Raw genomic sequence first — 16,822 nt, 5'->3', positions numbered from 1 at the left:
GTGTGTGTGTGTGTGTGTGTGATTGGTAGGTTTAGGGGTAGGGGGATAGAAAATAGGGTTTGTACAGTATAAAATCCACACACACACACACACTGCCCCTAAACCTACCCATCACACACAAACACACACATATTGCCATCTTTGTGGGGACATTTTGTTCCCATAATGTAGGGATTACCAGCCCCAACACACATACACACACACACACACACACACACACACACACACACACACACACACACACACACACACACACACACACACACACACACACAGTCCCTTATCAACTAAATTAAACCATTTGTTACCTCCATGATGTAACACTAGTGAAACAGAATATCCAGAATGAAATCATGTAGGACTGTATGAACGTATCTATTAGACTCTGATTGGGTGTTTAAAACACATTTAACTCCTTATGGGATGTTCATACTTAGAATTTCTGAAATTATATGCGAGATCTATTCTACGGTCAAGTAATGTACAATAATAGATGCATTGCACAATTTCAGATTTCTCTTTCTCTTTAATTGGCAGGCATGTCAGAGAGTTTCCCACTAGTAATTACATCTCGTTAACACTCATCTAGCCAGCAGATGATTCCTCCTGTCACTGTCTTTTTTGTGTCAGCAGAAAAGATGGGGATGTTATTATATTTTAATCAGTCCCTCCAGTTTTTCGTGATTCCGCGATCGCTGAATACAATGCAAAATCAGCAAAGTGTCGCATTTTTTTGCGATCCTGCATAATTTGCCATTTCACCGCAAAATCATCACAAAAAAATTATTTTCAAAACCAAATAAATAAATAAATATCTAATTGAACTATCTCTAATTTATACATAGTTATATATTAAGCTTTAATACATAGTTTTTATGAGGATTACAGAAGTTGGGATGCTTGTGTGTGGTCTTTGTGAAAGTGAAATCGTTCTCACCTACTGTCTCGTCTCGCATAAGTGCCAAGGACCGGGCCAATTGATTACTCTAGATGGATGAATGAGCAAATAAAAGTATAATATGCCAGATAACACTACAAAAAAAAAGTTAATAAAAGCGCTGTATAGCCTACCACGAACTCAATTCGCTCCTGACACACGGACTGATGTCAGACTGGCGGAGGATTCTGTGCGTTTGCCGCCTATCAGCGCTCAGTACAGATTTGTTCTATAGGATTAATGCCCTTGAACAATCATAATCCACCCATGATTATGCCTAAATGTCCGTCTTGGAGGTGTCTTAAGTGAATAGGTTTGGGACGTGTGACAGTAGGCTATTGGGTCTGTGTATTGGTATAAGGCCAATGTAGGCAGTAATCTTTAAAGTGAAAGCAACAGCGGCCTATAGGCTACCTCAACCACTGAAAAAAAAAAAAAAAAAAAAAAAACAGTAGCCTGACTTAAACGGAAAATTTTTTTTTTAACGACTTTAAAAAACACTGTTTATCTGTATATTTGTTATATTTATTGGTCCTCGTAGCAATTATTTATTAGTTCTTATTGTATTACTGACTGTTAATTTGTTTAATTAATTATTTAAGAACTTTTTATATTAGGCAATTGCTTATTGCTGTATTTACTTTTCCCAGATATTTCTAAGCGATCATGTTATTAAAGCTATAGTACACCACTGGGCTAGCCTTTTTTGTAATATACCAAAATAAAGAAGATTTGTGCATTTTGTTTGTTCTATTGATGTGTATGACTATTGTACATCTACCATAATACATCATATGGTAAATGTGGTATATTAATTATTTAAAAAAAAAACTAAAAAAACATTGCAAAATTTTTTTTGGAGCAAAAGGAAGGAGGCGGGAACCGGCAAACGTTCAACAACATTTATTTCAAAATAAATAAACAAAATGAAAGTAAAACGTGGGCAGCCCCTCACGGACGACTGCCCACAAACACATAAACAAAACATAACATAAAATCCAGGCCTGGTCCTCTCTCGTCTTCCGCAGCCCTTGCTCCTCCATTTATGCTCCCGTCACATGGCCGCGAGACGAGACCGGTGTGCCACGCAGCTGGCACTCGTGAACATTAATCACCGGCCCGCTCTCGCGGTCCCTCGCCCCGCTGCCTGTCACACCACATACCCCCATCGCCCCTCGCAGAGACTGCGCTCTACTCCCCCCCCCCCCTCTCCTGGGTTCCCAGACACACTGCCGTTCAGCCCTCCGCCCGCCGAGAGGCTCTTCCTCGCGGTGCTGTGCGATGGCACTGGACGCCTGGTGGGCAGCTCGATCCTCCTCCGCCCCCTGGCGGCCGGCGGTGACTCCTCCTTCTGAGGGACCCGGCAGCGAGCCCCGCGCTCCCTGCTCCTCCCCTCTCAGGCGGATGGCAGCAGGCTCCGGCTCACGGCAAGCGCGGCGACTCCTCCGCTCCCTCTCGGACGGCAGCCACCCCACCTCGACCCAGGGGCACGGCAGCGAGGTCTCTGTCCCACCTTTCCCGCTCCAGCACCATCGCCTCGGGCAGCCTTCGACAGCATGTCCCTCCTTCCCCCCGGGTTTTGGCACCAGTGTAATGCTGTTCGTAGATGGGAAGGAAGGAGGTGGGAACCGGCGAACGTTCAACAACATTTATTTCAAAATAAATAAACAAAATGAAAGTAAAACCGCGGGCAGCCCCTCACGGACGACTGCCCGCAAACACCCAAAATAAAACGTGGGCAGCCCCTCACGGACGACTGCCCACAAACACATAAACAAAACATAACATAAAATCCAGGCCTGGTCCTCTCTCGTCTTCCGCAGCCCTTGCTCCTCCTTATATGCTCCCGTCACATGGCCGCCAGACGAGACCGGTGTGCCACGCAGCTGGCACTCGTGAACATTAATCACCGGCCCGCTCTCGCGGTCCCTCGCCCCGCTGCCTGTCACACCACAGGGACATTTTCACAAGATTTTCTATAAATATCTGGTGTCCCCAGAATGTGTGTGGGAAGTTTCAGCTCTATATACCCCCAGATTGTTTATTAGCGCTTGTCAAATTTGCCTCTATTTGGGTTTGAACAAAAACGCGCCGTATATGTGTGTCACTTTAAATGCAAATGAGCTGATGAGCCCTGCCCCCCTTACAGGAGAGGGCGGAGCCTTTACACAAGCTTCAGATACTCTGTCAACAACAAAACAGGCCAATCTCACTCAGACAAAATGTCAGAGATGAGCCGTTGTGGATCAGCCGCACGTTTGAGCCGGAGTCTACATGGGAGGAGCTGGTCAATGACCTGAAAAGAGCTGGGACCACCGTTTCCATGGTTACTGTTGGTAATACACTAAGACGTCATTTGAAATCATGCATGGCACGGAAGGTTCCCCTGCTTAAACCAGCACATGTCCAGGCCCGTCTTAAGTTTGCCAATGACTCTTTGGATGATCCAGAAGAGTCATGGGAGAAAGTCATGTGGTCAGATGAGACCAAAATAGACCCTTTTTGGTAATAATTCCACTAAACGTGTTTGGAGGAAGAAGAATGATGAGTACCATCCCAAGAACACCATCCCTACTGTGAAGCATGGGGGTGGCAGCATCATGCTGTGGGGGTGTTTTTCTGCACATGGGACAGGGACAAATTTGCCTCTTTTTGGGTTTGAGCAAAAATGCGCCGTTTATATGTGTGTCCCTTTAAATGCAAATGAGCTGATGAGCCCCGCCCCCTTCCAGAGGAGGGCGGAGCCTTAACACAAGCTTCAGATACTCTGTCAACAACAAAACAGGCCAATCTCACTCAGACAAAATGTCAGAGATGAGCCGTTGTGGATCAGCTGCACATGTTTGAGCCGGAGTCGACACAGACGAGAGACGAGAGCTCGACACTTACACTGAACGCTTAGCAGATCATTGATGTAGCATTAGCTGATGTAGCATAATTCAGCTCATCGACTAGCATGAGCCGGCATGTTAATCTATAGAGTGTTGTATCGGTGCTCGTGTGGGAACGTAACACGTCAGTCTCTGACTATACAATGCAGAATAAATATGTGTGTGAGTGACGCAGACGGGATCAAACTAACGCCACGGCTCTAGTCTCTGTGAATACAGTCAGAGACGAGGCTAACGTTAGCCACATTAGCACACAGCGTTCAGCTCATTCAGAAGGACGTGCACACATTCACAGAATATTAAGTCCATCCTCACTCGTTCTGATGTGAAGTTAGAGCCGAAGCGTTGGTGTTGACCCGTGAGATCCAGCAAATCCTGCGTTACTGAGCGCTCTGAGGCTTGTGTGTGTTCATCAGGACATTAGTGTTTGTGAGGCACACATTTTAATACTCGAGCGAGGAAATGTGTCTCTGTGCTTCTCACTCAGGGGCGTGGCTATGCTAAAGAGCCAATCAGCAGCAGGCATGGGTGGGGCTTCCGTCTCTGTGCTTCTCACTCAGGGGCGTGGCTATGCTAAAGAGCCAATCAGCAGCAGGCATGGGTGGGGCTTCCGTCTCTGTGCTTCTCACTCAGGGGCGTGGCTATGCTAAAGAGACAATCAGCAGCAGGGGTGGGCGGGGCTTCCCTTCTCTTACGCAGGAGTGAAGGGAAATATGAGAGATTGATAATGATTGATGTGGATTATAATAAAGTATTGTGTGGATTTTTACCATTATAGGCTGTGGACACACACCAGTGTTCAAACATTTTTTTTTTTTTTAGGTGTGCAAAACTTACAACAGAGTAAACACAGGACACAACAACAAAACACAAACACAAAAATAAAACGCCAGTAATAGTAACAGCAATAAAACAAAAATAATAACTAACAAATAATAGTAGTAATAATAGAAGTATTTAAATAGTAATATAATCTATATTAATAATGATGATAATTAGCGGATGACAGCTGTGACAGCAAAATATTCACAACTAAACCTCACCTTGTTCATTCCCATAATGCATCTCCCAGGTGTGAGATTTGAATTTGTTTTTAATGTCTGTGAACTTCTGTTTCAGTCGAATGCAAAGCTCAAGCTGGTGAGGAGCCTTGCAGTGTGTGAAGAATCATCAGGTCCGTTTTCAACCGACGGCCCTCCAGAATCACAGGTAACGTCACAGAATCCGTACGCCACTGGATATAACCTCCAGACCCTCAGGATTTAAAAAGTCAAGACACCTTTATTTCTGTTAGACTTCGTGAGACTTATTGTTTCAAAGCTGCTTCATGGTAACAATGATGCAAACTTCATCAAATATGAGCATTTAGTGTATACATACATACATACATACATCCATACATACATACATAAATACATGCATAGATACACATACACACATACATACATACATACATCCATACATACATACATAAATACATGCATAGATACACATACACACATACATATATGCATGCATACAGTGTAAATCCTGTGCAAGGTGTGTTTTGGCAAGTAAGTCTGTGCAAGATCTCACTAGAATTGATTCTGTGATGGTTTATATAAGTGCTCATTAATATTCATGTTTTTTGTTTATGTGATCTAACTCCACCCAAGGACATCATTCAGCTTCACATCAGCTGTCCATCCGATAAAGAGGAGGAGAAATCCTCAAAAGATGAGTACGAGAATGAGGAGAGGGAAAAGAAGGATAAAACTCCACGCAAGATGCTCTCGCGCGGTAAGATGCGCTCTTCCTGCCTCCGTAAAGGACTGTTTATCTAGAACGAGTGACCGACTGATATGGACTTTAAGATGGCCGATGCTGGTGTTGAAAACAGTGGCTGTTGGGTGATTAAAAAATTGTGATACCACACTATTCAGTTCAAAGATATAAATAACATTAGAGATGCTCATTTCGGTTAATTTTCCTGACCAACAAACGATTCTAATGATCTGATTATTAGCCGTCAACTGACAAGATTATAATATAGAATTTGCATTAAATAAAAATACAATTGACGAGTATCTGTGACCTTTTTTCATGGGTTTATTTAACAGCAGAACATTCAGAACAGCTCAACAACAGAACCTCGATTCACATTATCACATGTCCACGCACCTGTGTTCAGGTGCGTCCTCACGCAAGTGTTTCTGACAACGGAGTCATATAAATAAAAAGCATCAAATAAATAGCCCTACACTAAATATTTTCACTTAAAGGGATAGTTCACCCAAAAATGAGCCTGATGTTAATCTGCTGACCTCATGATGTGTGTTTGTTTCTTCAGGAGAACACAAATGAAGATTTTTAACTCAGCCGTTGCTCGTATAATGCGTGTCAATGGGGTGTATTTCTATGAGAGTAAAACACACACACACATATCAATCCATATTAAACCCTGAGGCTCGTGGAGACACACTGATGTCTTAAGACACGAAACGATCGCTTTCTGCCAGAAACACAACAGTATTTGTGTTATTTTACCTCATATCAGGCGAATCTCATCTAGTGCTGCGCCATTACTTCCACCGAGTAAGGTCAAAATACCGGAACGATTATAGAAATTTATACATAGATGCCTCATTCAACGGATCCACGCAGGCACTAATGAGGATTCTATATATATTACACGCTCTCAAATTCTTTAACTACGGCCTACGCCGCGGATCAAACTAAAAATGCATGCTGCATTAATCACGCGTTAATAAAATTAGTGCTGTTAAAATGAATTTGTGTTGCCGTGTTAATTTTAACAGCCCTTATATATATATATACAAGATACAAAAATATTTTTTGTAAAATAAACTAATTTATACTTAAAGGGTTAGTTCAGCCAAAAATGAAATGTCTGTCATTAACTCCTCGCCCTAATGTCGCTCCACACCCGTAAGACCTCCGTTCATCTTCACACACAGTTTAAGATATTTTATATTTAGTCCGAGAGCGTATGCAAGTGTATGCACACTATACTGTCCATGTCCAGAAAGGGAATAAAAACATCATCACAGTAGTCCATATGAGACATCAGTGGGTTAATTAGAGTCTCTTGAAGCATCCAAAATACATTTGGGTCCAAAAATAACAAAAACTACGACTTTATTCAGCATTGGCTTCTCTTCCGCGTTTGTGTTCAATCCTCAAATAAAGATTTGAACGGTTATGATTCAGTGAATCGATTCATGATTCGGATCGCGTGTCAAACTGCTGAAATCACGTGACATTGGCGATCCGAATCATGAATCGATTCACTGATTCACCCAAGTCCGTACAATATGTGCAGTGTTCGTCACGAGTCATGATGCATCAAAATATTATAATACTATAAAACTGAATTCTGAAGTAAGATGAGCTGCTTCATTGATCGCACCTTCATGTTTTAGTGACATTCGCATTAATCCGATGTTTTCCCCGTTCTCTTCCAGACTCCAGTCAGGAATACACTGATTCCACAGGGATTGATGTGCACGAGTTCCTGGTGAACACACTGAAAAACAACCCCAGGTACAACAGGCCTCCGTCCCTCAGTCGTCTCTAGTTACACTCGGGCTTCCCTTTGTCAGGCTCAGGCTGGCTGAGGCCCAAAATGAATTTGAATGTCACCCTCCATTTGATTAGTTTTTTTCCTTCTTCTGCATCAGTTTTACCTCAGTTTTTTTTAAAAAATCTTTTAGAGACAGAATGATGCTGCTCAAGCTGGAACAGGATATACTGGAGTTCATAAATGATGAGAAGTAAGTGATTATCAATGTTGGAAACAGTTGTGCTAGCTCATTTTTGTTGATGAAAGGAAAGTGCAAAAGAGCATGCATACATAGGGGTGGCACCGTAGCATGTATGTATGTATGTATGTATGTATCTGTGTATGTATGTATGTGTGTATGTATGTATGTATCTGTGTATGTATGTATGCGTGTATGTATGTATGTATGCGTGTGTGTGTGTATGTATGTGTGTATGTATGCATGTATGTATGTGTGTATGTATGCATGTATGGTATGTATGTATGTATGTGTGTATGTATGTGTGTATGTATGTATGTATGTACGTACGTACGTGTGTATGTATGTATGTATGTGTGTATGTATGTATGTATGTATGCATGTATGTATGTATGTGTGTATGTATGTATGCGTGTATGTATGTATGTATGTATGCGTGTGTGTGTGTATGTATGTGTGTATGCATGTGTGTATGTATGTGTGTATGTATGCATGTATGGTATGTATGTATGTATGTGTGTATGTATGTATGTATGTACGTACGTACGTGTGTATGTATGTATGTATGTGTGTATGTATGTATGTATGCGTGTATGTATGTATGTGTGTATGTATGTATGCGTGTATGTATATATGTAGGTATATATGTATGTACTGTATTTATGCATGTGTACGCCATACATACGCACATACATACATGCATAAATACATGCATACACACATACATACACACATACATAAATGCATAAATATAGTACATTCATACATACATACATACACACATAAATACATGCATACACACATACATACACACATACACACATACATAAATGCATAAATATAGTACATTCATACATACATACATACACACATATAGATGCATAAATACATTCATACACACACGCATACATACACACATACATACATACATACATACACACATACGCACATACATGCATACACACATACGCACATACATGCATACACATACGCACATACATACATGCATACACACATACGCACATACATACATACATGCATACATATGCACATACATACATGCATACACACATATGCACATACATACATGCATACACACATACGCACATACATGCATACACACATACATACATACACATATACGCACATACATGCATACACACATACATACATACGTACATGCATACAGTGAGTGCATGTTGGTGTTTTTTTCTGTATGGTATAGTTGATATCTGTTGCCCTCTTCTGGTGGTTTGAGAGCATTGCAGTAATGTGGTTGTTTTACTTTAAACATGACAGAATTTTTCTGCATCAATTTCAGTTTATTACAGAATGGTGTTGGTGCTGTGGTAAATGCATGGAATTTTCTTTGTACTAAGGATGTTTTTTGCATCTCTTTTTTTCAGTAATCAGTATAAGAAGTTCCCTCAAATGACCTCATATCACCGCATGCTGCTGCATCGAGTCGCTGCCTATTTTGGGATGGATCACAATGTGGACCAAACGGGCAAAGCGGTCATCATCAACAAGACCGGCAACACACGCATGTAAGACCATGGTGGATCGGCTCTGATCCGACGGGAATACTCGTAACAGATCTCACACGTCTCTCTCTGGGTTTCTTTATATATATATGTATACAGTATTATATATATTATATTATATATTATATTACATATATTATATAGTATATGACTAGACTATAGACTAGTCAATAAGGTTGATGTGGATACTATTCTCCAGGTCTGGGTGCCGTTCCACAACCATAATAGTAACAATAATTATAACTACAATAGTAATAGTAGTGGTAGTAACAACAATAATATTCATAATAATAATAATAATAGTGATTGTGGTTGTAACATTCGTAATGTATAATAACAATAGTATTAATATTAGTAATAATAATAGTAGTAGTGGTTGTGGTAGTAGTAACAACAATAATATTCATAATAATAATAATATTAGTAGTAGTAGCATTAGTAATTTATAGGAATAGCAATATTAATAGTAACTATAATAATAATTATACATTTAGTCTAGTCAATAAGGTTGATGTGGATACTATTCTCCAGGTCTGGGCACAAAACCCTCAGAAACTGAGTAAAACCATCAGAAACTGAGTAAAACTAACTGAGCAAAACCATTAGAAACTGAGTAAAACCATCAGAAACTGAGTAAAACCATTAGAAACTGAGTAAAACCATCAGAAACTGAGTAAAACTAACTGAGCAAAACCATTAGAAACTGAGTAAAACCATTAGAAACTGAGTAAAACCATCAGAAACTGAGTAAAACCATTAGAAACTGAGTAAAACCATCAGAAACTGAGTAAAACTAACTGAGCAAAACCATTAGAAACTGAGTAAAACCATCAGAAACTGAGTAAAACTAACTGAGCAAAACCATTAGAAACTGAGTAAAACCATCAGAAACTGAGTAAAACTAACTGAGCAAAACCATTAGAAACTGAGTAAAACCATTAGAAACTGAGTAAAACCATCAGAAACTGAGTAAAACTAACTGAGCAAAACCATTAGAAACTGAGTAAAACCATTAGAAACTAAGTAAAACCATCAGAAACTGAGTAAAACCCTCAGAACCTGTCGTCTGTGTGTTTCAGCCCCGAGCAGAGGTTCTCTGAGCACATTAAAGATGAGCGCACCATGGACTTCCAGAAGAAGTTCATCCTGAAGCGAGACGACGCCAGCATGGATAAGGATGATAATCAGGTGTGTGTTCTGCTCCGCTTGACTCTGTCATCTTGTTTTTGGCGTGCTTCTGAATTCCTGGTCGTCTCCCGCCCAGATCCGGGTTCCGCTGCAGGACGGCCGGCGCAGTAAGTCCATCGAGGAGCGAGAGGAAGAGTACCAGCGGGTCAGGGATCGCATTTTTGCACGAGAAGTAAGCGCTAACTCGAGTGTTTTTAGGAGCATATGGGCTGAACTGGACCCTCTGGTGCTCCTCGCTAATGGGGCACCCCCCCCCCCCCCTTTTATTTAAAGGGTTAGTTCAGCCAAAAATGAAATGTCTGTCATTAACTCCTCTCCCTAATGTCGCTCCACACCCGTAAGACCTCCGCTCATCTTCACACACAGTTTAAGATATTTTATATTTAGTCCGAGAGCGTATGCAAGTGTATGCACACTATACTGTCCATGTCCAGAAAGGGAATAAAAACATCATCACAGTAGTCCATATGAGACATCAGTGGGTTAATTAGAGTCTCTTGAAGCATCCAAAATACATTTGGGTCCAAAAATAACAAAAACTATGACTTTAACTAATGTTAACTAATGACCATTATTCTAAAGTGTTACCAAATAAAACGTAACATTTTTCGGTGTAAAGTGCCCAAAAAGCACCAGAGGAACAGTTCACCCAAAAACACAACGCCGTATGCTGATCAATTCATGTTTATTTGTAACAATCTTTCCATTTCTTTACAAATATCTTCATTTGTGTTCAGAAGATCAACGAGACTCAGGCACATTTAATCTGACCGCTAAAGTCCAGAACAATTAAAACAGAATGAACTATAAAACAAATAAAGCAGATTTAATAAGGCCCTCAATTAAACTGCATGATGAAACTGTTCTTCCTCACGATTTCTGTTCTCCAGCTCAAATATCTAAACATCCTTAAATCGAGACACGAATAATGACGGCAAAATGAATATATTAAGTCTTGTTTTCTGAGAATTTGAAACAAAATGAAGTGAGTTTATGCGATCATTCTAATATATATTATTAGATCATTCGAATATACTCTCGGGTTTCTGTTGATATAAAGCCATATGCAATGAAATGAAATCACTTTCCTGACATTTCTTATCTCACACTTTTAAGCAATTTTTTGTACAAGTAATTAAAACGTTTTGGAATTGTATTATCAAGCTGAAGAGTCACTAATGTAACTCGTTGCAGTGCTTTAGAGGACATAAAAAAAGTTTCAGTGAGACCGTTTTAAAGCTGCTTTAGAACATAAAGTTCTTGATTTTTGAAATATTAGTAGTTCATAGTGACCAGATTTGTCACATCAAAAAAAAAAAAAGTAAATAAAATCACAATAACCCAGTGAACAGCTCTACAGGATCCATAAGTTCATTTGTAATTTCATAAAACCATGTTTAATTGCTTTCTGGTCAGTGCAGAAGATGGCATTGATCGGGGCAAAGCGTTAATATGCAGATGTGTGTGTTGTGTGTTTCGTTGCAGTCCTCACAGAACGGATACATCAATGAAAACAGGTAAGACAGGAGTCCGTCTCGTTAACACACACACACACACACACACACACACACACACACACACACACACACACACACACACACACACACACACACACACACACACACACACACACACACACACGTGTGCTGTTTAACTCCTCTCATCACTCACTGATTTACAAAACCAAAGACATGCATGATTAGGTCATTATAGATTTATTATTCTTAAAGCACCATTTAACCCCTTAATGCTGAGATTAATGTACTTTTACAATGTAAGTTTTCGGTTTTTCATTTAAGCGCTGATGTGACTCCTTCAGTCCTTCCTCTCTTGCCCCCTAATGATGTAGATGAGTCTAGAATGAGTGTGTTTTCATGTATGGGACACATATATACACACATACATACATACATACATACACACACGCTCTCTCTCTCTCTCTCTCTCTCTCTCTCTCTCACACTCACACACTCACTCACTCACTCACTCACTCACTCACTCACTCACTCACTCACTCACTCACTCACTCACTCTCACACTCACTCTCACACTCACTCTCACATTCACTCACTCACACACTCACTCACTCACTCACACACTCACTCACTCACTCACTCACTCACTCACTCACTCACTCACTCACTCACTCACTCACTCACTCTCACACACATACACACACACATCCTACATACATACACAGACACACATGCACACACACACACACTCTTCCCTCTGTCTCACTTACTCACACACACTCTCGCTCTCTCTCACACAAAACCACACGCACACACATAGAAGCACACAGACACTCTCACTCACTCACTCACTCACTCACTCACTCTCACTCTCTCACTCTCTCACACACAGACACACTCACTCACTCACGCACGCACGCTCGCTCGCTCGCTCGTTCGCTCGCTCTCTCACACACACACACACACACACTCGCTCGCTCGCTCGCTCACTCACTCACTCGCTCTCTCCCTCTCTTTCGCACACACAGAAGCTCACGCACACACATAGACTTACACTGACACGCGCACACAGACACACACACACAAACACTCTCTCTCTCTCTCTCTCTCTCTCTCTCACACACTCACACTCAAACACACACTCTCACGCACACTCTCATGCACTCACACACACACACACTCATACACTCATGCACACTCTCATACACACACTCACTCTCACACGCGCACACACACACACACACTCATACACGCATATGCGTACACACACACTCATACACACACACTCAAACACACACGTGCACACGCGCATGCGTACACACACACTCATACACACACGTGCACACGCGCATGCGTACACGCACGCACACACACGCTCCCACGCTCTTCCTGTAACCCACGGCCCCTGTTTTCTCCAATGTGACCCTACAGACTGTCCACTGACGGCTACTCCTCATCCTCCCAAAAGAGGAGGCAGATTTTTAGGTACTGTCTCTGCTGTGTGTTGCCATGCGCGTCTCCGTGGTGACCATGTGTTGCTTTGCGTTGGCTCAGTGCACTGTCGGGTTGCTAGGGGCCCGTGCATGGCTGCTGTGTACTTCAGTCTCTGGAAATGGACCCGCATCACTGCACTCTGACATGCAACTGCATTTTGCTGAGTGTGCGCGCGAGAGAGTGAGCGAGTGTGCGCGCGAGAGAGTGAGCGAGTGTGCGCGCGAGGGAGTGAGCGAGTGTGCGCGCGAGGGAGTGAGCGAGTGTGTGAGCGCGCGAGGGAGTGAGCGAGTGTGTGAGCGCGCGAGGGAGTGAGCGAGTGTGTGAGCGCGCGAGGGAGTGAGCGAGTGTGTGAGCGCGCGAGGGAGTGAGCGAGTGAGCGAGTGTGTGCGCGCGGGAGTGTGCGCGCGAGGGAGTGAATGAGTGTGCGCGCGAGGGAGTGAATGAGTGTGAGCGAGTGTGCGCGCGAGAGAGTGAGCGAGTGTACGCACGAGAGAGTGAGCGAGTGTGCGCGCGAGGGAGTGAGCGAGTGTGTGAGCGCGCAAGGGAGTGAGCGAGTGTGCGCGTGCGGGAGTGTGCGCGCGAGGGAGTGAATGAGTGTGAGCGAGTGTGCGCGCGAGAGAGTGAGCGAGTGTACGCACGAGGGAGTGAGCGAGTGTGCGCACGAGGGAGTGAGCGAGTGTGTGAGCGCGCGAGGGAGTGAGCGAGTGTGTGAGCGCGCGAGGGAGTGAGCGAGTGTGTGAGCGCGCGAGGGAGTGAGCGAGTGTGTGAGCGCGCGAGGGAGTGAGCGAGTGAGCGAGTGTGTGCGCGCGGGAGTGTGCGCGCGAGGGAGTGAATGAGTGTGCGCGCGAGGGAGTGAATGAGTGTGAGCGAGTGTGCGCGCGAGAGAGTGAGCGAGTGTACGCACGAGAGAGTGAGCGAGTGTGCGCGCGAGGGAGTGAGCGAGGGAGTGAGCGAGTGTGTGAGCGCGCGAGGGAGTGAGCGAGTGTGCGCGTGCGGGAGTGTGCGCGCGAGGGAGTGAATGAGTGTGAGCGAGTGTGCGCGCGAGAGAGTGAGCGAGTGTACGCACGAGGGAGTGAGCGAGTGTGCGCACGAGGGAGTGAGCGAGTGTGCGCGCGAGGGAGTGAGCGAGTGTGCGCGCGAGGGAGTGAGCGAGTGTGTGCGCGAGGGAGTGAGTGAGTGTGAGCGAGTGTGCGCGCAAGAGTGTGAGAGAGAGTGAGTGCGTGTGTGCGAAAGAGAGAGTGTGTGTGTGTGTGTGAGAGAGAGAGTGTGTGTGTGTGTGAGAGAGTGTGCGAGAGAGAGAGAGTGTGTGTGGGAGATAGAGTGTGTGCGAAAGAGAGAGTGTGTGTGTGTGTGAGAGAGAGAGTGTGTGTGTGTGTGAGAGAGTGTGCGAGAGAGAGAGAGTGTGTGTGGGAGATAGAGTGTGTGTGAGAGACAGTGTGTGTGTGTGTGAGAGACAGAGAGAGAGAGAGAGAGAGAGTGTGTTGAATGTGTGACGTCACTGCATCATATCCCCGACCTCATCCTCATGATTATGGGAGCGGGTGTTCGGTAGGAAGCAGATGTCATGGATGAGCAGAGTGTGTCTCTGTGGGTCTGCAGTGAGCGCAGCTTTAAAAAGCTTCATCATTAATTGTGCACACACACACACAAACACTCGTGTTGTGTGTTCATTCCCATAAGCAGGAGGTGAAACATGACCTGGTTTAGACTTCGTTATCAGACAAAAGAAAAGGTCATGTTTCCAGAAGTCCCTTGAGGTTTCTCGTCCAATAAAAACACACTTTTTGTTCTGGTAATTTTGTGCTGAATTGGATTTAATTGAAGATTTTTTTTGATGCAGAATCACATTTTCTTTTTTGTTTTTCATTTAGGGATTAATATATATATATATATTTTTATATTAATTTAATAACTTAATTATAATCTGGGGGATACTAAACCATAATGAGCCTTTTATATATGGTGTATTATGTTATTATTATACACCAATCAGGCATAACATTATGACCGGTGAATATCACTGATGATCTCTTCATCACGGCTCCTGTTAGTGGGTGGGATATATTAGGCAGCAAGTGAACATTTTGTCCTCAGAGTTGATGTGTGTGAAGCAGGAGAAATGGGCAAGCGTAAGGATTTGAGCGAGTTTGGCCAGATTGTGACGGTTAGACGACTGGGTCAGAGCATCTCCAAAACTGCAGCTCTTGTGGGCTGTTCCCGGTCTGCAGTGGTCAGTATCTATCAAAAGTGCTCCAAGGAAGGACCAGTGGAGAACCGGCCACAGGGTCATGGGCGGCCAAGGCTCATTGATGACCGTGGGGAGCGAAGGCTGGCCCGTGGGGTCCGATCAAACAGACGAGCTACTGGAGCTCAAACTGCTCCAGAAGTTAATGCTGGTTCTGATAGAAAGCTTTCAGAATACACAGAGCAGCTCAGTTTGAGGCGTATGGACCAGTCAGGGTGACCTCTGACCCCGCCGAAAGCACCAACAGTGGCACGTGAGCATCAGAACTGGACCACGGAGCAATGGAAGAAGGTGGCCTGGTCTGAGGAATCACGTGTTCTTCTATATCACGTGGATGGCCGGGTGTGTGTGTGTGTGTGGCTTACCTGGGGAACACATGGCCCCAGGATGCACTATGGGAAGAAGGCGAGCCGGCGGAGGCAGTGTGATGCTTTGGCCAATGTTCTGCTGGGAAACCTTGGGTCCTCCATCCATGTGGATGTTACTTTGACACGCTCCACCTACCTAAGCATTGCTGAGACCATGTTCAGCCTTTGATGGAAACGGTATTCTGGTGGCTGTGGCTCTTCCAGCAGGATAATGCTCCTGACACAAAGCACAAATGCTTCAGGAATGGTTTGAGGAGCACAACAACCAGTTTGAGGCGTCGACTCGGCCTCCAGATTCCCCAGATCTCAATCCAATCGAGCATCTGTGGGATGAGCTGAACAAACAAGTCCGATCCATGGAGGCTCCACCTCGCAACTTACAGGACTTAAAGGATCTGCTGCTAACATCTTGGTGCCAGATACCACAGCACACCTTCAGGGGTCGAGTGGAGTCCATGCCTCGACGGGTCACCAAAAGGGGACTAGATCGACTTCTAAGGCAGTGTAATTCTTTAATGATCTACAGCTAAATAGAGAGAGCTTTAGTGAGAACTAAACACATATTTAATTACTACAGTGGTGATTTCTCGCTAGAAATGACATCAGAAGTGTAATATGTTGGTAAAAATCGTACATTTACACACAAACTGATCCGCAAACGCAACTTCTGGACGCCATCTTTTCCCCCCAGCTCAACTGTCACTGAATGGAAAGCACAGGATTGTGGGATATCAAAGGCAGTGAAGAACACATGCACACTCTTCAACACTCGATCAGATGAAGGTCTCTCAGGAGACGGGAAGTGAAGCAAACATTAGATTCGGACGCAGCTTGATGCCTTCAAATGTGTCCTCCGAAGGCAGCATTTTACAGGTTTCAGACGCAGCTTATGAAAAAGCTGTAATCCGTTAACATGGGC

General features: G+C 43.7%; 1 protein-coding gene across 11 annotated transcripts in view; it reads left to right on the top strand.

Annotated features, from left to right (window-relative positions):
• Positions 1–16,822, top strand: part of LOC137093805 (R3H domain-containing protein 2) — a 142,931-nt gene that overhangs the window by 106,624 nt on the left and 19,485 nt on the right. For 8 of the 11 annotated variants that reach the window (XM_067458708.1, XM_067458700.1, XM_067458697.1 and 5 more), the window contains 9 exons: positions 4,948–5,037; positions 5,484–5,607; positions 7,293–7,371; positions 7,542–7,601; positions 8,996–9,136; positions 10,213–10,321; positions 10,398–10,493; positions 11,780–11,838; positions 13,228–13,281. In XM_067458708.1, the coding sequence (XP_067314809.1) occupies positions 4,948–5,037; positions 5,484–5,607; positions 7,293–7,371; positions 7,542–7,601; positions 8,996–9,136; positions 10,213–10,321; positions 10,398–10,493; positions 11,780–11,838; positions 13,228–13,281 (812 nt within the window). The remainder of the gene's footprint in view (positions 1–4,947; positions 5,038–5,483; positions 5,608–7,292; positions 7,372–7,541; positions 7,602–8,995; positions 9,137–10,212; positions 10,322–10,397; positions 10,494–11,779; positions 11,839–13,227; positions 13,282–16,822) is intronic. The other 3 variants (XM_067458705.1, XM_067458706.1, XM_067458707.1) reach the window with 3 other exon arrangements.

The sequence above is a fragment of the Pseudorasbora parva genome, chromosome 12 (genome assembly GCF_024679245.1).
Source record: "Pseudorasbora parva isolate DD20220531a chromosome 12, ASM2467924v1, whole genome shotgun sequence".
Taxonomy (NCBI): Eukaryota; Metazoa; Chordata; class Actinopteri; order Cypriniformes; family Gobionidae; genus Pseudorasbora; species Pseudorasbora parva.
This window is presented reverse-complemented; position numbering and strand designations above follow the sequence as displayed.